The sequence below is a fragment of the Trachemys scripta genome, chromosome 1 (assembly GCF_013100865.1).
Source record: "Trachemys scripta elegans isolate TJP31775 chromosome 1, CAS_Tse_1.0, whole genome shotgun sequence".
NCBI classification, from domain to species: Eukaryota; Metazoa; Chordata; order Testudines; family Emydidae; genus Trachemys; species Trachemys scripta.
Genome location: NC_048298.1, coordinates 144419472 through 144441713, shown reverse-complemented (window position 1 = coordinate 144441713; position 22242 = coordinate 144419472). Strand labels below are relative to the sequence as shown.

Here is a 22242-nt window from a genome sequence, read left to right as displayed (position 1 = left end):
AGAGAATTCAAGGAGGAAAGATACCCAGCTTCAGTATTCATCTGCCAACATGCTCATTAAGCTTCAGTTTTCAAATTTCTCTGCACCTGCCACAGACTCGCCAGTCTCCCATGCTGGAGAGCTGCAGAATCCAGGTCATGCTCTCTGCAGGGCAGACAGGGCATTGGTTAGAACTTATAATGGTAGCAAATCAAAGCTCTGGAACCAGATCCTCCTGTCCAGCTTCAGGCATGTTTGGCTGGAACTCCGCAAATGGCCTCTGTCTCCATAAGGGTCCAACCCTAACCCCAGTTTACAACACCTCACACCTCTGAGGAAGATCAGCTCCAAAATTTGTGGCTTAGAAACTTCTCTAAAACAAACCCTTCCATCTTTCATGCCTGCAGAGATCTGCTGGGCTGAATCATCGCATGACAGACACAAAGGTGCAGTGTTCAGCCTCTTGCTATTGTCCTCTTACCCTCAGGGATGCACTGAAGCTTTGGAAACACTGAACTGGATCAGAGACAATCCATGTTGTGAGCAGCACGGCATCTGCCAGCACCAGCACCAGCACCACCACCAGCAGCTGGAGGTCTTTGATAATCTGCAACACACAGAAGGGTCAGTGTTATGGTTCAGGGATGAGCTGCACCTGTGACCTCTGTGGCTCTTCATGGGCTCTTTCAAATGACAGGTCTATACTGCCCCTTCCCCCACAGTGGAATCCCACAATTCACCCCACTGATTTAAAATAGACCATTTTTGACCGCGCCTCCTGTTTTTCAACCATATTATGTGCAGCAGGTCCAACTTGGTGTTGCTCCTGCTCTAGAATCCTCCCTAGGAGCAGTGAATACAGTGACAGAAAACAGCTTGTTCCAAAACAGAGTATGGTTTATTTATCCATAGGGACATTGCAAGCAGAAAGAAAAAGGTTAAAAATAACAAAAGCCGATATACACATATTGTCTTACCTAAGCTTGGCCTTACCTGCATGTTTAGGTAGGCCCCCCATTTATCTTGGGACCCCAGCACCTGGAGACTATGTTACAGTCAGTCTCCCTGTTGACCCGCTGTCTCGCCTTTCCTCTGAGGCTCCGTTTTTTAATTGCTTCAGATCTTATTGTTTGAAAGTTCCCACCTCAAAGCCCTGGGATTTCAAGCTGGAGACTAACCTCAGACTGCAGGACTAGCCAAATCCCAATTTGTGAAGGTAAACGTCAAAGGCATTATCTCCTCCCTTGTACGTCTGCCTATGGCTGTCTACACCCAGTAGCCTTTGGTACATGCAGTCCAAAGTTAGCTCAAACTGATTTAGCACCTTCGTTCCCCTTTGCACAGCAACAAAATAACCCCCAAGTCCACACAGATATATAGATAACATTCATAAAATCAATACAGATAATTCCCACATTCTTCCCAGTCGGCATGCCCCCTTTTGTCCTGTGCTGCACAGAGGTCTTCAGAACCCTCCCCCAGCAGAAAGAGGGTCTGCTCCAGCCCTTCCTGAAGTGGTTGCACCAGGAGCGGGGAGTCAGGAATACTTGCTGACATTTGTTTCACTCGTTTTTATACTAAAAATAACTAGAAAAACCAAAAATGGCTCTGAAGAAAAACCCAGGTCCAAACAGTTCCAAACTACAGGTATGATTGGAGATCCAAACCCAGATCCAGACCATATCTCACAAAGAGCTTTCTCTCTTTAAGGATCTGATCCAAATCCTTGGATCTGACTCTTTCTCTAACCTCCCAAAAATTAGAATTGTTCCAGATCCAGGTCTAAATTCTGAAGCGTGGATGTATCATCATTAAAACAAAGTTTGGGAACAAGATCCAGATGTTTGAGCTTAGGGCCTCCCCCCAGTGGTGCTGAAAACTAAGTGCTAGGCCACCAACCCAGAGACTGAGCTCTGGCAGGGCCAGCTCCAGGAAGCACGTGCCTCAGGAAGCACATGCTAAGGGGGGCAGCATTCCGTCCATTCTTGGGGCGGCACAGTCCGGGAGGCTTTTTTTTGTTTTTTTTGTTTTGCTTCGGCAGTTCGGCCTCCTGGTATCTTTTTCCAGAGAGTGAACTCTGGAAAAGACATTTGATTTACATCCCACCCCCAGAGGATACATGAGCAATGCCCTGCAATAGGGCTGGTTGGATAATTCTCTTGTAAATAGGGTGACCAGACAGCAAGTGTGAAAAATCGGGACACGGGGTGGGAGATAATAGGCGCCTATAGAAGAAAAAGCCCCAAATATCAGAACTGTCCCTATAAAATAGGGACATCTGGTCACCCTAGTTATAAAGAAACTTCAGTCCCAGCCAGCAAAGGTAGGGCACCCAGAGGTCTTTGCTTAAAGGACAGTTGAAAATATTTTTATTCTACCTACCATGACCTGAGCTCGGGCTTGGGGTTTCCCCAGCAGCAGAAACTGGCAATTTCATATGACACCGAAATCTGCAGAGGGTATGCTGGAAAAAGCTGGTACTAAGTGATTTTCAGATATTTTTTGTTTTGTAAGAGATGTATTTTCTTCTTTCTTAAAATATTTGTGTGTGAATTTAGTGCTGGTAGAAGGCGCCAACCCAACACTCCTGGAGTCTGGCAACCTCTATCCACGGGATGAGCAGAAAGCATGGGTAGCGGCAAGGCAAACTTACTTCATTCAATGTTTCACTAAAGAAGACCCCTCTAGGAGTGAGAGAAGGGAGTTCTGTCTCCATGACCTCATTGATGTGCGATTAACATGAAGAGAACCTACAAATGGCAATCCTGCTGGTGGGTTTTGTGATGGGGATACTTGGACAGTGTAAGAAACCATCAACTCATTTCACAAAGGGACCAGTGATTATCACCAGATGGGCATGCCCCACCTGGCAGGAGAACAAATGCTTTAGATAAGTCAGGTATCTAAACTCCTCCTCCCTCCTCTCTGTTCTATGGGCCTGATTCTCCACTGCCTTGCTGCTTGTGTCATTTCCACTATTCTGATTTGGTAGCATTTTATCCCTGCTTTTCAAAAGTGTAAATGACTGCACAAGGCAGTGGGGAATGAGGTCCGGTCTAGCTAGGTTTTACTCTGTGCCTGTGATGCTGGTATCTAAGTGCCTGAAGCGCTATATTCCCACTGTCGGTCCTATGCGTCCCAGCATTCCCTATTATCTCTCATTTCAAGCCCATCCACATTCTGCAAATGATTCATGGACCTTGTAGAGTATGGTTTTTGTCAAGCATTTTCCTTTGCTTCTCAGTGCAGCCCATGCGGAGAGCCCCAGCACCTCACAGGTGAGGAGCCTCTGTGTTCCAGTGCACGGGGCATGTACTGCGAGTACTTACCACCCTCTTTTCTGGACCGCGCTGTGTGAACACTTTGTACAACCGCCAGCTTTTGCCTAGGATGGGCCCGAAGACCAGGGAGCTCCCAACACACAGCAAGCAGAGCCTCACCTGCAGACAGGAGGCAGACAGTGAGAGATGGGATTGGAGGTTCCTGTTACCAGGCAGCGAAACCCGGCAGCTACAAGTAGCACTTTCCCTGCTGGGCTTCCATATTGCTCCCAAGGGAGCTCTGCCCCCTTCCCTGACCAAGCACCCACAGAAAGGAAAGGAAAACTAGTAAATAGGGACCCCATATCTGCCAGCCAGTCCATGCCTGGTAGACAGAAAACTCTGGGCTGAGGAACTCCAATCAAACCTAGTACAGAAGGTCTCCCAATCAGGACACCACAGTGGGCAGTGGCCTTCCATCCTCAGGAATTCCCAATTAAAAAAAAAAAAAAAAGACACCGGTTTAATAGCAAAGCTGCTGCCCATAGAGCTCATGTTATTGGACAGGACCACAGGGCTGGGAGGTGACACTATCCACCCTGGGGCAGGGGTGTGCCCAGTGTCACCGTCAGGAGCAGCTACTAGCCACCCAGCATGCGTATCTGAGGCAGAACGAGCCAGGAGCAGGCTATGAGGATGCAATCCCTTCCTTTTCTGCCAGTCTGTGGAGGAACCAAAAGCTACTGTTTACTCCTGGGGGAATTCTCCACCAAAAAATTAAAAATTCTGTGCACAATATTTTAAAATTCTGCAAAATTCTGCGCATTTTATTTATCAAAATAACACTATATAATCAAGCCAGTTTCAATTATTTTTGTAATTTATTTCAAAATTCCTGTCAGCAAGTATGTCTTTCACAACACAGACACACACAAATTCCCCCAGGAGTAGAATTAAAGAAACTCCTATGTCAACCTAGTTTCTGTTTCTCTGCTCCTGCGCCGCAGAGCCCAATCACAAGTCACCCACCCCGCCTAGACACCTGCACCCCATCCCCTCCACAGCCCAGGGATCCAGAAGGAGAAACAGCCTGATGGTGGGTCCCAGGCCTGTGTGGAGTTTCCTGCACGCTGCTGCCTCCTTCCTTCAGGGCATGCTGAGAACTGCAGCTGCTGGGAACCTTCCAGCTCCCCCCACCCCAGCAGTGTGTTCTATTTGCAAGCTGGGCTCTGCCAGATCCAGCAGCCCCTAGTGGCAGCCAGCAGCTCTACGGCCCATTTCTGGGGGGGGGGGGGGGGGAGAGAGAAGAAAATTCTGCACGCACAATATTAATTTCTGCGCAAATTCTGCATGCTGAGTGGCGCAGAATTCCCCCAAGAGTAACTGTTAGAGGAGCAAACAGACCAAAGCAGCACAAGAGTGACTGAAACATATACATGACTTCAGCATCAATAAAGCAGTAGCTGGCATCTCAGCTAATTACCTTCATCCAGGTGGCTGAACACAACCTCCCTGCCTCTTACTCTCTCCACAGCGTTTGCCTTCTCCGAGAGCTGGATGTTCTTTCTCTCTGCAGTGCTCTCATCTCCACCCTCGTACACACACACCTCATTTGCTCTGCACTGGGTCCCTAGCTGGTAGTGGCCATACCCAGGACAGAAATCAGGAATTAAGTAGGCAGAGTGTAGTTTTTATGAAGTTTTCCAAGTGATATTTGTGTCCAAGATATTGTGCCCATTCTCTTGCTGCCCATGGACCCTGTGCTATATGTAGATAACTAACTGCTGAGTTTTTACATGCCCTCTGTACCGCTCTTTTAAAAGTGCAGGAGTCTGCTTGCCTGTCTGCAGGAGCAACTGCTACACAAACTGTGCTCTCTCCTGGAGACCTTACTTATGTTCTTTCTTGTTTAGTTATTTGCTCTCAATCTAACAACAGAGGCCATTCAGACTGGAAGTATCTGGTTTCTCTTTGCGTATGTGAAAATACAAGCTCAACACAGTGCCCAAGGCAGCCAGGACAGGGAGACTATCACAGTTCAGCAGGGGCGGTGTGTCCATTAAAAACCTATCCTGGCAAATCAAGAACACAATCAACCCACCTGGTTCACTTCACTCACCTGAATGAGCATTTCCATTGAGGCTCCAGAAAACAAACTTTGCTCCGGAATCCCAAAGAGGTAAGCGCTAGCGTAAGTCAAGCCACTGCCCAGCAGTGTCACAATGTTCAGATTGGGGCTGGACATCTTCACAATTCTCCAGGGAACAAAGCAAGCAAGGGGGTGACAGTTAAAAAAAGGGGAGTTTATACAACAGATAGAGACTAGCCTCCCACACAGCATTATTACACACCAGCAAGGGGCTAGGCCTCTTACCTGGGTGCTGCTATCCGCAGGGGCTGCCTCCAGGAAATAGCCTCCTATGCACCAGTTGAACTTTTTCACTAGGAACTCTGCCATCTATCTAGCTGTGATTCTTCTAGGGCGGCCATCTTCTAGGTCTGAGCACCTCAAAAGCTTTAATCTATCCATCCTCAGAACACCCTGTGAGGTAGGGCAGTGATGTTATCCCCCTTTTATAGATAGGGAACTGAGGCACAGAAAGATTAAGTGACTTGCCCAAGGTCACACGTGAAGTCTCTGGTATAGCAAGGAATTAAACCTAGCCCTCCTAACTCCTAAACTAGGGCCCTTAACCACTGGACAACCTCCACCTGTCATAGAATGACAGAAGTTGGAGACAGACAATCCCTATTAGATCATCCAGTCCATCTCCAGGGACAGTGCAGGGCTGTCCCCGGTTGTACATGTTCTGTTCTATTCTATACTATATAGGTTCTTATACCGCACTTATCACCATAGTTTCTGAACACGTCAAGTACTTTGTCTAGTCCAGTCTTATATGTCCCAACTGATGGCATTCCCACTCCTTACCTAGAGGAGATTATTCCATAGTTTAATACACCTCATATCCAGAAAGTTTCCTTCAATATTTAGTCTACAGTTCCTCCTCCTTAATTTCATCCCATTATTCTTAATTGTACACAGGGATCAAACCATAAATAACTCCTCTCCATCCCTGGTGCTCCCACCCTTCAGATCTTTGCAGACTGTTAATGTGTTCCGCTCTTTAGTCACCACAGTCTAATCAGACAGACTTAGCTCCTTTAATCTCACTTTATAACTCAGTGCCTTCAGCCCCAGATCATTTTTATTGCTCTTCTCTGAAGTCTCTCCAGTTTTGCACTATCCCTGAGGTAACATGGAGCCCAGAATTAATATTCCAGGTGTTTCCACCCCACTGTCTTCCTCAGAGCTCCACTCCAGCAGGGTTTAGGATGCAGGCGTGGCTCCACTAATTAGGTGCCTGAACTCTGGAGAAGACGCACATGTAAGGTGAGGTGGTGGCCTTGGGGAGAATAGAGGGTAGGTGGGAGGGGGCAGTGAGGTGAGAAGAAGGGGTGGGGGGAGTTTGGGACATGCAGGGCTGCGGTGGGCAGAGAAAGAGGCGACTTTCCCCAGCTTCACGGCTGCCAGGGAGAGACACCCCTTCACTCCACTGCTGCAGCAGTCCCCGAGCTGGGGCTGGGAAGAGGGCACATCAATTACATTAGAAAGGTAAGACTATGAGTTGTGTGCTTTTATTTGTAAAACAAAAAAACATTAATTATTATTAAAGTATTTTTATATAGCGCTTTTATCCAAAGCGCTTTACAATAGTTAGCTAATGGTACAAACAACATTCAGAAAGATCATTAAGTGGTCTGCCGAGACCCTCAGCAATTTTCAAGTGGTCCGTGGGAAAAAAAAAAGTTTGAGAACCACTGGTTTAGGATACTAGCCAGGCCACCTCCTCTAGCTGCATATGGGGTATTCCCGCTGCTTTCCTAGGCTCATCAGTCACATCTATGTTTATTTGCGCGAGGGCAAATAAATATTGTGCATTTGTTCCAGTTCCACAGTGAGAACATTCTTAGAAGGTTTGTAAGTCCTTCTGTAATCAATTTAGATTGCTGCAGAATTCAATACTGCTCTACCATATAAACCCATGCCGGGTGCCTGGCTGTATACTGGTCTAATACACTGCATAGTACCCAGTGCCCTAGATAAAATGCAACCTATATCCAAACCACGAATGGTCTGGTGTCATGAAGGAAACCTGGATGTCCAGGGAAATCATGCCTCTCCAATCTAATAGAATTCTTTGAGGGGGTCAACAAACAGGTGGACAAGGGTGATCCAAGGGATACAGTGAACTTGGACTTTCAGAACGCCTCTGACAAGGTCCTTCACCAAAGGCTTTTAAGCAAATTAAGCAGTCATGGGATAAGAGAGAAGGTCCTCTCATGGATCAGTAACTGGTTAAAAGATAGGAAACAAAGGGTAGAAATAAATGGTCAGTTTTTAGAATGGAGAGAGGTAAACAGTGGTGTTCCCCAGGGATCTGTACTGGGACCTGTGTTGTTCAACATAATCATAAATTATCTGGAAAAAGGGATAAACTGTGAGGTGGCAAAGTTTGCAGATGATACAAACTCACTCAGGATAGTTAAGTCCAAAGCAGACTGTGAAGAATTACAAAGGAATCTCACAAAACTGGGTTATTGGGCTACAAAATGGCAGATGAAATTCAATGTTGATAAATGCAAAGTAATACATATTGGAAAACATAATCCCAACAAACAATGGGGTCTTAATTAGCTGTTATTAGTCAAGAAAGAGATCTTGGAGTCATTGTGGATAGTTCTCTGAAAACATCCACTCAACGTGCAGCAGGAGTCAAAAAAGCAAACAGAATGTTAGGAACCATGAAGAAAGGGATAGATAATAAACTAGAAAATATCATAACGCCACTCTATAAATCCATGATACGCCCACACCTTGAATACTGCGTGCCGATCTGGTCGCCCCATCTCACAAAAGATATATTAGAAGTGGAAAAAATATGGAGAAGAGCAACAATAATGGTTAAGGGTATGGAATAGCTTCCATGTGAGGAGAGATTAAAAAGATTGGGACTGTTCAGCTTGGAAAAAAGATGGCTAAGAGGGGATATGACAGAGGTCTATAAAATCATGACTGGTGTGGAGAAAGCAAATAAGAAAGTGTTATTTACTTCTTCACATAAAACAAGAACCAGGGGTCACCCAATGAGATTAATAGGCAGCAAGTTTAAAACAAACAAAAGGAAGTACTTCTTCACATAATGCGGAGTTAACTTGTGAAACTCATTACCAGGGGATGTTGTGAAGGCCAAAATTATAACTGGGCTCAAAAAAGAATTAAATAAGTTCATGGAGGATATGTCCATCAATGGCTGTTAACCAAGCTACTCAGGGATGCAACCGCATGCTCTGGGCATCCCTAAGCCTCTGACTGCCAGATGCTGGGACTGGACACCAGGAGACTGATCATCTAGTGATTGTCCTGGTCTGTTCATTCCCTCTGAAGCATCTGGCATTGGCCACTGTTGGAAGACAGGATACTGTGCTAGATAGGTCTGACCTACTTTGGCCATTCTTATGTTTTTTTATGGTTTGAAACCAGGATGTCTTCACTCCCTTAGATGCATTGCTTGAAGTGATGTCCTCAGACTCTGAGGTGAAGGTGGGAATCATCTCTCTTTCTTCCCACCTCTGCTGACTGCTCTGCTAAGGATCACCAATGGTGACCTCAGAAATGGTGGTGTGAGCGGTCACCCCAGCCAAAGGGAGAAACGGGATGGAGCCCCTTCACTCCGTGGCTGCCACTCACATCAGTACTTAGGAACGTAAGTGATGCAACAGCAGATCACGCCTATGGTCACCTTGTCCAGTAGCTCATCTCCCTACCCTACAAAGTTAGACCCAAGGTCCATGCCATTCTGTCTCCACGCTGGATGTGACAGAGGCAGGTAGGAAGACCCAAGGTCCATGCCATTCTGTCTCCACGCTGGATGTGACAGAGGCAGGTAGGACCCGCATAACTGCCCCTAATAGTCCAATTCTATCCCAAAGGGGTAATGCCTTCCAGCCCTGCAGCTAATGATCAGTTTATGGTGGGGAGCAGGAGGGTGGTGAAGCAGTGGAATGGGTTACCTAGGGAGGTGGTGGAATCTCCATCCTTAGAGGTTTTTAAGGCCCAGCTTGACAAAGCCTTGGTTGGGATGATTTAGTTGGGGATTGGTCCTGCTTTGAGCAGGTGACTGAACTAGATGACCTCCTGAGGTCTCTTCCAACCCTAATACTCTATGATTCTATGAGGAATGAGAGCCCTGGAAATTGTTCTCCCAGCTAGTGTGGAAATTCCATAATGGAGGATGGAACCAAACGATGCGTCGCTCACCTGTTCTTCCTGAAGTGAATTGTGAAGACAAGAAAGAAAAGAGCCAGCAGGACTCCACCGGTGAGGAAAGTCCACACAACTCCCAGGAGGGCAGCCGAGGAGGAGGGGAAGGTCTTACTGCTGCTGTCGTAGGCCGTCTGAGAGAAGGCAAAGGGTGGAGACTGTAGGTGTGGAGGGAAATCTTGAGGGTTCCCAGGAGAGAGGTGCCCACCTTGTAAAAAATGCCTCTATAGCTAGCACTGATTGACGCCTTGTCGGCAGTCTCAGTACCAGCACCAGAGACTGAAGTGGCCATGGAAGCTGAATTCCGCCCAGCTGCTGCCTGCTCTATGGATAAAGTCTTCTTTCTGCAAGTCTCTCAGTCTGGCACCTTTCACCCGTTCCCCAACTGAAGTCTGCCACCTTTCACCATCCACTGAACTTACACATTCAGTTTGTGATTAAATACAGTAATGGAGGGAAATCCCATTCGCATCTGAATTCATCTTTCACTGCAGAATTCCCTTCATCGAGCCATCCACAGCCCAGTGTTAGAACCTGTACAGACACCTTGGGCCAATGTGACCAATCTTTCATTTTCTCCATTATCTTTCAGAGGAGTCCAATGTATCTTAGGAGAAGGGCTTCATGTTCCCTTAGCCCCCAGCACCACCACAAGGGGGCAAGACACTGCACCCTTCTGCCAGCCAGGCCTTCTAGAAGTATGACACACACAGCCGGGCGTCCAAGGGGACCCAGGCTTTCACCATGCCCCTATTGTGTAATCAAACGGGTTGATTTCATCATGAGCAGAGCTGCCAGCAGGTGCAGAGAAGTTGCCGGGGAAGGTGAATGCTTTTTCAAAAGGGTTACCCACAAACACCCACGTACACACCCGGGCTTCATCCCACACCCTGACCAGCCATTCTTAGATGGAGAACAGCTGAAAACCAGCCTTGAGGGTTTGGCAGCACTAGCTGGGGCACAAAGGAGGGCTACCTGTTGCAAGGAGCAAGTCCATTTCTGATCCACCTAAACTGTTGTGGGAAAACCCCTGCCCTGATTCCCCAGCATGCAGATGCTACACAGCTTATCTTCTCCAGTTCCTCAGCAAACTGCTGAGTCGGGAGCCACTGGGGGGCAAAAGAGGTGAGTTAGGATCTCAGCTCCTTGAGGATCAGACAAGGAACTGATGGAAGCCAGAGGAGATGGCAGAGGATAGCAGTCAGGAGTGGCCATCACATCAGGCCGGGAATGGCAGTGGGAGGGGATCAGATTATAGTGCTTTTCAAGCAGGGAGAGGGGTGCTACCAGAGGGCTGGAGAAGGCAGGAGGGATGAAGAGATGGGGATGAGTATTGACTGGGTGGGTGCCTAAAAAAACAAAAGCCAAACAAGCCAGTCAGGGTAACTTCTGAGGACATGGGAAGGAGGAGCAGGATTGTGAAGCTTGACTAGCTATGGCCAGATTGTGACTACTGGGCCCTGGTGTGCTTTGGAATGGGAGCAGGGGAGGTGGGACGAACTGTGCAGTCAGAAAAGAGGGAAAGGCCCTGGCCTCCCTTCCTCTGGCGCCCCAAGGGATACCAGCTGGGAGCACTCCCTGTGCTCAGGAGATTAGAGGGAGTGCAACTGCACCTGGGCCCTGCACGTGGGGCATAGGGGAAGAGGGAGGCTTCATCCTCTTCCCTCTTGTGCTCCCAGGCAAGGCTTTGTAAAGTGCTTTGAATACGAGACGTGCCAGCCCAGCCCAAAGGACTATTACTAGTAACTGTTCAGTTAAAAAGCACATAGAAACCCTGCTTCTCCCTGGCGGTGTGTGACTAAAGACACTGTCACTTATCAGGAGGGAACGAATAGACTTTTCACCACTAATGCTGTTTGCTCCCTTTCTGTACTGCACAGAGCGCTTGTCTACACATATAGCGCTGCACTGATGCAGCTGTGCCGCTGTAGCACTTTAGTGAAGACACCACTACGCCGACGGGAGAGCTTCTCCCATCAGTGTAGTTAATCGACCTTTGCGAGAGGCGGTAGCTACGGAAGCTCTCCAATCCAAATAGTGCTGTCAACACCGGGGGTGAGGTCGGTATAACTCTGTTGCTCAGGGGGGTGGATTTTTCACATCCCTGAGTGACATAGTTATACCCATTTAAGCGTGTCGTGTAGACTTGGCCTCAGTTTGAACAGTGACACTACACTGGCTAGCTCCACTTGCTGGTTCTTCTGAATATTACACACAAGGAAGTTTAATTTTTTTTTTTAAATCTGATTGCAATTTAAAAAACAAATCATTAAAATATCCTTATTTTAAATGTGTAAACTGATCCCACTTTAAAACAAAAACAAACCAAAGCAACCCTTCATGTTAGATGAAAAGTTACAGTCCCAATCAGCATTCCTTTAATGGAGTTATTGGTGTATATCATATATATACTCTGTTACTGAGATCTTAAAACAGTTTTTACATTTATTGAAACGACACTTCAGTTCTCCTCTAAAAGATGCCAGGGGAACAATGAAAAACAGGACACAGAGAAGAAAGGGAGCTGGAGCTATACCTTCCTGTGCATTGCCAGCAGACTTGTTTACTAAATTCCTGTTAGTTACACATGTGCAAACTCACTGAAGGCAACAGGAGTGCAGAGATGTAACTAAGAACCTAATATAACCTGTAGAATCTTCATTCCTGGGGGTAACATGTGAGAAGGAAAGAGCCCAGCTTGACTCTCAGGTCCCCGAGTTTATTTGTGGTTAGGACAAAAATCCTTTTATTTTGAAACTGGGCACATTTGAGCTGGAGACATCAGGAGACAAACATGGAGCCCCAGAATAACATTTTTCCAGGGTCACTTTTGAGAGTAGACTCACACCTTGAAAGAGACTCCAAAAATAGCTTGCGGATGGTCCCAAATTCCAGATTGCATGTGCTTAGTTTGCAAGGCAGAAGACCATTTTTCCAACTGCTGCTGTCACAAACTCTCCCCCAGGGATCTGAGAATGAGGCTGGGCTTTTTCTACCTCTTTCAGCATCACTAGAAATAAACATTTTCTGCTGAGAACTTAGCCACCCAATTACACACAAGGCAGGCGAGCTCAGGTCACTCCTCCACAGCTGGAGTCCATTCTGCCTGCTAGGGCTAACAGGAGTAAACACTGGCTTGGATCAATAAAACCAGCATTTACTATTACAAAAAATATCCAGGGGACAGATCTGTGAACTGAGAAGGAGCCAGCTTCACATAGTCCCTTTCTGGGCCATAGCTGCACTTTGCCTCCAAACCCTGGCGACAGCACAGGAGCCGACAGTGTAGCCCAGGAAGATCAAAATTGACTTTATGTCACCATTGCGCTCTCCTGATCCTAGGACAGCTGTGCACAAAGTTGGTCCCCCTACACAAATCGGAGCAGTCTGAAATCTGCTCTAACTTGTGCCAGCTGTCAGAGTTCCCAAGAGGCCGATATAGCAGCGGGGATCAGTGGGAAGCCGTGACACTCAGTCCTTGCCCTCTACACTGGCTGCAGGGACGGGGAGAGGAGGGCAGAGTAGCCATGACACAGGCTTGATGCTACTGACAGACCCTCCTATGCTGGCGTGATCCTCCCATGGCCTTTTGCACCAGCTTTAGGACAGCTTTGTTCCAGCAGCATGGTGAAAAGTGACTTGTATCAATAATGTAGGGGTACCACCCACCTCCTGATGTTACTGTACTTCAAAGAGTGGTTTGTTGCTGATGGAGAGCTCCCATCAGTCCATCCATGAGTCATCCCCTTTCCCCTCTGGGCTATGCCTGAAGCCAGAGGCCACTCTAGACACAGGCAAGCTAGGCAGCTGCCTCGGGTGGCAGATTTCTAAATGAACATTTTGGCTATGTCTGCACTACAGACCTTACAACAGCACAGTTTTACCACTGCAGCTGTGCGGCTGTAAGGTCTCCCGGGTAGCCGCTCTATGCCGATGGGAGAGAGCACTCCCACCAGCATAATTAAACCACCCCCAACGAGTGGCAGTAGCTATGTTAGCAGGACAGTGTTTCCCACCCAACATAGCTCTGTCCACACCGGTGCTGTTGTTCGTGAAACTTATGTCAGATGGGTGTGTGTGTATTTATTTCACATCCCTGACCAACAAAAGTTTTACCGACAAAAGTGTTAGTGTAGACAAAACCTTGGATTAGTTCACGGCAAGCTGGCCTGTGAATCTACCCCACACAGAGTAACTGTCCATGTGGACCCTGCAGACGCACGTTAGCAGTTTCTTAATACACTTTGATCTAATCTTTGAAACAGGACTAGATCAAAGTGCATTAACGAACTGTTAATGTGTATCAGCAGGATGTGCAGCATCTGGGTGCATTAACATCTGCGCAGAGGCCTTGGCATGGAGCACACAGCTGGAGGGCCCAGCCCAGCAGCAGCTCACAGCCAGGCCCAGCTGCTGCTGGTCTCTCCCCAGGCAAGTCAAGGATGAGGGGCCCTCCAGGGCAGGAGGCAACCAGGTATGTGACACCCCATGTCCCCCATCTGTCCCCTGCCCCTCCCCCCATACTACCCACTCCCCAGCTGTCCCCTACTTCACCCCATGTCCTAATCCCCCCTGTCCTAGCTTTCCTGGCCCCATCTCTCCCCCTGTCCTGGCCCAGCTACCCCCCAAGGTTCTGCCCCCTCATCTACCTCTCACCTCATCTGCTCCCTGACACCTTGGAGTCTGCCCCCCCAGTCATTCCCCTCCCCCAGGATCCTGTCCCACTGTGTCCTGCTGCCTTCCAAGCCACTGGCCCCATTCTCTAACCTCCTGCCACATCTGCCCTGTGTCCTATCCCCCGTGCTATCTGCCCCATGATCTACTCACTGCCCCTGTTTTCCTAGTCCCCCCATCTTCCCTCTATGTCCTACTCCCAGTCCCCCTGTATTATCTCCCATTGCTCCACCCATGTATTGCATAGCCACCCTCCCCCCCCAGCCTCATGTCAGGGACTTCCCCCCATCCTGGTGCAGCTCCCCCTGCACTTTGGATTGACACCACTCAGACCCCAATGGGGAGAGGGAAAAGATGGAAGGAACCCTATGCCGCGAGTGCTCTTGGGGCTAGATCCCTAATGCGGGGTGGGGCTGGGCAGGGCTGCTGGCTCTTAGGGTTGGTGGATCCCAGTGGGTGCCCTTCCAGGGCAGCCTGTTTACGGAGGAGCTTGCTGCTATAAGAGAGTGGGAGGGGAGGGAGACATAGTGATGTTCTGCCTAGGGCAGCAGATTGCCTTGAGCAGCCCCTGCCTGAAGCCAGGCTGCAAACTATCTCAGGAACCACCTGGGGAAGCCAAGCATTCCTTCACACACAAAACAATCACTGTTCTGTTGGAGGTCACGGGGCTCTGAACTCTGGGGGAGCATTTCAGCAGCAGGTGAGTGGAGTATAATTCATGGCCCAGACAGGGGAATATTAGTTGTAATAAAGCAGCCAGAGCTAGGGGAACCAAAGAGCTTTAATCTTCTAATTAAAGGTCAGAGTGGAGGCTAGCACGGGATTCAGTAGAAGGCCAAGCAGCATTCATGCCCAGCTGGGCCCATGCAAACGCTGACAGGCACAAAGACAGCAGCCCCAGTTTGGAAACAGTGGCTTACATTCTTCTTCCAAAATTATATCAAAATAGACTTAGCCAACTAAGATCATTCCTGTGTCATCCCCAAGAGCTCAGTGACTTACGGGGCAGGGGAGAGGAGGTCCCAACTATTATGGACGGTGGCTTTTAATTAAATCCCTCTTTATTAATATTTGAACAGCACTTTGAAGTTCCAGGGAAGGTGCGGGGGTCAAGAGGACGGAAGGTCATTTCAGCTCCACTCTCACATTAGCTCAACTGGGAAAGATTCTTTCAAATTCCTTGGCTATTTCCCCAGGCTGGTTCCATACATTCTACCTGCCAGGCTTTTACCCGGACAAGTTTTAAAGACCACATGTATTGGGGTGTCCTTCCTTTCCCTTGGGAGACTGCGCCACAAGCCAAGCATCCTCACTCCCACTGGGGAGAAGTTTCCCCTAGAAAGTTTTCTGGTGTGCTCCTCCTCCCCAGAGGCCTCCCCCAAACTCATTCCTCTGCGTAGAACCTAGCTATTCAAGGTCAGAGTAGCCCAGTCCCCATCTTGGTACGTACAATCGTTATCGTGCAGAGATCCTGCAGGGTCCTCTGCCTCCGCGCCTGGCTGTTCCAACTGGAGTAGCTGTCACACAGGTCAGAGCAGTTGAATCCAGGCTCCATAGCACATCCTTAGTCTTCATTCGGCCATATTTTCTGGGCAGTGGGGAAGGTGGTGGTCAGTCCTGCAGTGGAAGGGAGGCCAACACTGGGCCAAGTTCCTCCAGCAGCTCACGTTTTTCCAGTGACAATAACAACCTTGAAATTCATCTCATTTCCCCCATGTCTCAGGTGTGCCGGGGGCTTGCAGCCAGTGACACTGTTATGCTCAACCACAGTTGTGTGGTGGCAACTATTTAACAGGCATTCTCTGTCACAGCAGGAACCCACTCCGCACCTGTGCAAACCTCCACCTCCACACACCCAGTCAAGGCAGTGTCTTGTTGGCTGTCCATACAGGTCTGAATAAATCAGCTGTATTGATCCTCTTCAAATAACATGACAATCTTACTGTTTCATCACCAGGTGGCAGCCTCCTCCACTGTTGTATGGATACGGCCCTAGCTTCTCCCCACTCCACAATAAAGACCGCGCCTGCGGGCCACAGAGAAGGAAGGCTGCCATTAACCCTGTAACTGAAAAGAACAGCAATTATTACAGGCGCTGGTTATTTGAGATGGCACATGGAGTAAAACATACTGTCTCTAGGGTCCATATGGTTTAAATGATTAATATATTTGACATTTATACCACAGTAATGCCCAGAGGCCCTGCTCAGGATTGGGGCCCCTTTATGCTGGGTACTGCACAAGCTCATGCCAAGACACAGCCCCAAAGGTCTGATTGTCTAGAAATTATTAAATCATTTGTAGCCGTGAGTATTTCCGAGCAAGGTGGAATTGGGGAATTTAGCAGGGCTGCAGAACTTTAGAAGGCTGTCCACATGGGCAGTGGGTATCATAGGTAGGGGAGGCTGTGCCTCCCCAAACAGCCTACTGCGGCCCTGCCCACACTCCGCCCCTAGGCCAGGCCCCCTCCTGCAGTTCCCAGCGCTCTGCCCTGACTGGCCCAGGCTGGCTGGGGCTGGCTGGCTGGCCTGCCTCCCGCAGGGACTGGGGGCGGCTGGTGGTGGAGCAGTGCTGCCCGCCTGGTGCTCAGACAGCACCACGCGGTGCTCTGGGGCTGGCTGCACAGGAGCACGCACTGCCCGGACCTCTGGAGCTGGGGGTGCTGCGGCTGTGCCACCCGGAGCACTTGCAAGAGGGGAATCCCCTGGAGGATTTCACTCTGGCGCAGAAGGAGGGAAAGAACAGAGTCATGGAGTTGAAGGCCGGAAGGGACTACTAGGTCACCTGCGCTGACATCCAGTATATCACAGGCCACCAGCACCACCCAGCACCCATCACTAAACCCAACAATGGAAATGAGACCAAAGAAAATAAGATCCATGGGAGACTAGACTATTATGGGCTTCAGGTAGAGAATAGGAGGGACCAAGGTGTACCAGTGCCCAATACCCCTGAAATGGCAGGGAAATGATTAAGTCAGATAGACTCAGATAATCCTGGCAAGTGACCACACCCACACAATGCAGAGGAAGGTGAAAACCCGCCAAGGTCACTGCTAGTCTGATCTGGGAGGAAATTCCTTCCTGACCCCACATATGGCGATCGGTTAGACCCTGAGCATGTGAGCAAGAACCAGCCAGCCAAGCATGAGATTGAGAATAGAAAGAGAGAATACTCGGTGCCATCTCAGAGCCCTTGCCGCCCTGCCCAGTGTCCCATCTCCAGCCATCGTCATCCCTGATCCTTCTGAGGAAGAATATATTAAAAAACTCAACCCTCAGAATATATTGGGGAAAAACAACCCCCTGCCAGCAGCCAGCTGAACCCCTGAAGCATGACACTTAGGGGCACAGGCCATAAACCAGAAGTGAGTCCTGGGCTGTTGGGCCCTGTTCCCTCCACACCATCACAAGCAACCCTGGTATACAACTGCTCTCCCAAATGTGTCCAGCTCTCTCTTAAAACAAATTTTGTCATTTGCTGTCACAACTCCACCCCTCTGTTAGAAACCTTTAAATTTCCAGCCTAAATTTGTTCATGGCCAGCCTATACCCATTTTTTTGGTACCAACATTGTCGGTTAGCTTAAATAGCACCTCACCCTCCATAATATTTACATCTAATGTATTTATAGAGCACAGTCATATCCCCTCTTAGGCTTCTTTTTGCTAGTCTAAACAAGCCAAACTCTTCCAGTCTCCTCTCATAAGAAAGGCCCTCCATTCTCCTGATTACCCAAATAGCTCTTCTCTGCATCTATTCCAATTTAAATTCAAACATGGGTGACTAGAATTGTATGCAGTATTTCAAATGAGGTCTTACCACTGGCTTGAACAAGCACACCAGAGAGGGCCCTTCTGCAGGGGTTCATCCCTGCTCAGATTCAGAGGTTTGGGGTTGCCATGCTAACCCTGTCACATGACTCTTCTTGCTCCCATGCAGAAGAGGGGGCTCTCCAGTGAAAGTACCCTTCAGTTTCCATGTGCATGGTCACAATCTATGCAGTATCATGAACTGACTGCTTTCAGCCATGATCTCATTATTTAGCAGCAGAAGAATTCCAGGGCAAAACTACACTGGATCCCTCCGTGCGGCCTGCAGCTGACTTCTTGGGGATTCAGCTCATTCCAGCACATAACAAATTCATTAAATAAAGAAAGAACACAAGCAGCAACACAATCACCTGAAATTTAATGCAATTTAAGTATGGTCTTAAGTGCTTTGTTTAACAAGGAAGAGATTACTTGTATGCTTAAATTAAACATAATTTCAGTCTGGAAATAAGGCGTAAAATTTAGCAGAGATTTAATTAGCCATTGGAACAATTACCCAGGGTTGTGGTGGATTCACCATCACTGCTAATTTTTAAATCGAGATTGGATGTTTTATTAAAAGATCTGCTCTGAGAATTATTTGAGGGAAGTTTATGGCCTGTGTTATACAGGAAGTCAGATTAGATGATCACAATGGTCCCTTCTGGCTTTGGAATCTATGGACCTATGAATATGCTTAAGTGCTTTTCTGAATGGGGGTCTGAGTGACAGTTTAGCTATCGACACTGGACCAGTCTATTTATTAAGTAGGATTAAAAGTCTAACATCTCTACATTTTTCCTCTCTCGCAGCACTCTGGCTGCCGGGTATTATATCATGTCACTCTGCAATGGTTCTCCTCATCACCTTAGTTTCTATTTTCTCTTTGATTCTTTGTTGGGTTTAACAGCCCTCATTACCATTTTAGACATGAGGTCATACTTCTATTCAAGCATCCTTATTCAATTAGCATGGGCAACATTTTTAATTGGCTTCCGCTACACAACCAGAAGTGAGTCCAGTGTAGTTAGCAGTTGTAGAAGAGGGACAGAAGGGTGGTAGACCATTATTTATTTGCTCATAACAATAGATTAGGTGAGTGCAACATTCAGACTTTTCTCCTAGCTGCTGTTTAACAGCTACGTAACTTCACGACTGTAGCCTAAATGCAAATCAGGTACATTGGCATGTGCACGATCTTTCCTTCATGACATTCCTTTGTTTTCTCCACTGCATTGCTAGCTTTCCTGATATAAAAATTAATTCCCTTTGGTCAGAAATATGGCCAGATTCTGGGATCCTTCCTCAGGCCAAACTCTTATGGACTTCAATGTGTAAGGAAGAACTGGGTGAAAACTGAAAAAGGGTCTCATGATTTGACTTACAATTATTAAGTTTCATTTTAGATGATCAAGGCTCATATTGCCACAGAACCTAAGGGCAGGTTCTCCGTGTAATTGGTGTAGACTCTGATTTACATCATCTCCACAGGATTATCTGTATTTGTGAAGTATCCATTCCAGCATGGAACTGAGCCCCACACCTCTGCATCCAAAAAGCAGGAGGGCTACCTCTTTAGTGAAAAAAGAAGCTACTGTTTCAGTAGTTGTCCTATATGAGCCTATTATTAAAAAGCTTATGCAAAAAAATTGTACATGTGTGTAACAAGGTACCCACAGCGCCCCTCCAGATTCGGCCCCTTGGTCCCTCTCCTCCATGAATCAGGGATACTTCAGTCTGGTGCAACACCCGTGTTCTTTATTCGTGATCAGTTTCCAACTATATACAGGATTTACAACTGCTTGGCTTACCACAGGACTGTATTTTTTTTCCTTCTGAGATATCCCAATCCAAATACCAACACAATTCTGCTCTTTCAAGAATCCAGCTGTGGTGTGGCAGACCAGGTGACAGCTCATGCCAAGACCCCTAAGTCTCAACTGAACACTGATCAGTACATAGCTGGAAGCCGTCTGGCTCACCTGTGGGTTAATATTGTTAAAAAAGGTATTAGAATTATTATAAGAATGTGTTAAACTTTTATGAAATGTGCGTGAGTTGCTGCATGCATTATAACATCTGTATCCCATGGTATAAGGTCATGGGCAGTGGGTGAACCCCTGGCTTGGGGAGGCTAGCCCCAGCCCCACCCCTTCCACCCGAGGCCCCGCCCCTTCCATGCCCACCGAAGCCCAGCCCCCACTGTGGCAGCAGGCCCCTGCCCAGTGCCCCCAGTCCACCCCCTCCCCCTGTGGCCACTGGCACTGTCCCAGGCTAGCGCCACCAGCCCCTCCCCACCCCCCTGGAGTGCCAGGCATGGCGGCCCTAGCCCCCCCGGCCCCAGAGTACCAAACAGCACAGCCCCAGCCCCCTTGGTCCCAGAGTGCTGGACAGCATGGCCCCAGCCTCCCGAAACCCCAGCAGGCCGGCCCCCTCACCCTTGAAGGCGCCCCCCAGCCGAGCTGCCAGCTCCAGCCCCAGCACCAGGAGGATGGGTGGCGTGGCGTGACCCCCAACCTACCTGCCCCAGTCTTTGGCACAAAGGAAACAACCTTACAGCAGGCAGGATGGGGCCTGGGAGTGGAGCATGGGCGGGAACACATCAGGCTGTTTGGGAAGGCAGAGCCTTCCCATGCCTACGATACCTGCCGCCCATGTATAAGGTAATATGTAAGAGGTTTGCTCTGTAACTGTAAATCACCAGACAGGAGAGAAGCATTAGCAAGTGCAAAATACCAGTTTCCAACAGGAGATGTTATCTTCCGCCCAAACAAGGGAGGCCCATCAGCACCAGACGAACCATTGTGAAACTTCAGAGGACAAGAGACTTTGTTGATTGCCCCCACCCACCCCAGGAAGAGGAGCTGTGCAAGTAAATTGCTCTCAACAGCTGAACTGGCAACTCAAAGCAGAAGAGGGCAAGGAATAAAAAACTCTGACAAGGAGGAAGTGAATCTTTTATGCTGCTTCAAATCTGAGGGGCAAGGATTACTAAACATAAGCAAAAGATCCCCAGCGCTTGGCCTGGGTTAGCCCTAAAGGACAGAGAGAATCTTATTATAGAATCTTCTATTATTTTTTTAAACCTAAGATTGGAACTCATTTGCGTGTATCTATGTTTGCCGCCTTTAATCTTGTAAATAACTCTCATTTCCTTTTCCAATATAATAAATCTTTAGATAGTTATAGGATCAGCTACAAGCATTGTCTTTGGGGAGAGATCTAAGATGCAACTGACCTGGGGTAAGTGATTAGTCCTTTGGGACTGGGAGTAACCTGAATATTGTTGTGATTTTTTGGTGTAAGAGACTGTCTATCACACTGGCAAGCTTACCTGGGTGACAAGATAGATCAGAGCACCCAAACCATTGCTACTTTGACTTCAGATCACTGCAGCAACTCCCACTTATATATCCCAGAGTCAGTCATTGAGGGTTTTTTTATGTAAATCAATGTAGAATTTTATAATCCAGTGCACAGATGACAGGTTGAACAAATAAAAAGGGATATTGTTGCAGGAAAAGTTTGGTTTGGATTTAATCTAACCAATGCACAGTGTGCCAGAGCCCACAGACATGGTATCAGAATGCAGAGAGCTACAGAGAGATAGGCACACCCATGGCAAATGATCCGTGTAATATTAATAGCCCAGAGCATGCCTGGTCATTCTCCCACTGTGTGTATGGATTTCTCCCTGCCCATGAGAAGGTCACTGGAGCCACATGGACAGGGAGCCAGAGAAAGCAGGCACAGGACTCTGGAGCTGGTGCAAATACAGGACTGCTGCATGGGTGGCACTGGTCCCTACCAAATCTCCCAGACACAAGTACTTTCATATATCAGAAGATCTGTATGATCTGGAGGCCAAAGCCCTGTTTCTTCCACAGAGAGGCAAACCCCATCCCACCCCACCATGAAGAAGTTCATAGGAAACTCTAAAGAAGCTCATGGAGTTCCTGCACAGAGGGTTGGGATTTCCCTGGTTGGGGTACAATTTGGGCCACTAGTAGAGTACGGCCTGGCCCAAGTGAAAGGGCCAAGCTCTTTAGAAAGGAAATAAGTTAGCTCTGTGACTTCCCCCAAAGGGATCACCCCAGTAGCCTTGCACACCTAATAACAGATGGCCATGAGCTTCTATCAGCAAGGAAAGCAAAGGTTGCACCATGAATCCCATATGCTCACATCTTTATTCT

The 22242-nt window shown here is 48.0% G+C and overlaps 1 protein-coding gene across 4 annotated transcripts in view; it reads right to left on the bottom strand.

The window, feature by feature from the left end:
- The window catches only part of GPR156 (G protein-coupled receptor 156), a 48833-nt gene that overhangs the window by 13732 nt on the left and 12859 nt on the right, over positions 1 to 22242 (bottom strand). Inside the window, exons 1-7 of one of the 4 annotated variants that reach the window (XM_034788587.1) lie at positions 19861 to 20101; positions 16182 to 16305; positions 15689 to 15855; positions 9562 to 9698; positions 5359 to 5494; positions 3309 to 3419; positions 461 to 586 (exon numbers count right to left, since the gene is read on the bottom strand). In XM_034788587.1, the coding sequence (XP_034644478.1) occupies positions 461 to 586; positions 3309 to 3419; positions 5359 to 5494; positions 9562 to 9698; positions 15689 to 15793 (615 nt within the window). In that variant the 5' untranslated portion in view covers positions 15794 to 15855; positions 16182 to 16305; positions 19861 to 20101. Of the gene's footprint in view, positions 1 to 460; positions 587 to 3308; positions 3420 to 5358; positions 5495 to 9561; positions 9699 to 15688; positions 16306 to 19860; positions 20102 to 22242 lie in introns of those variants that run through there. The other 3 variants (XM_034788593.1, XM_034788570.1, XM_034788578.1) reach the window with 3 other exon arrangements.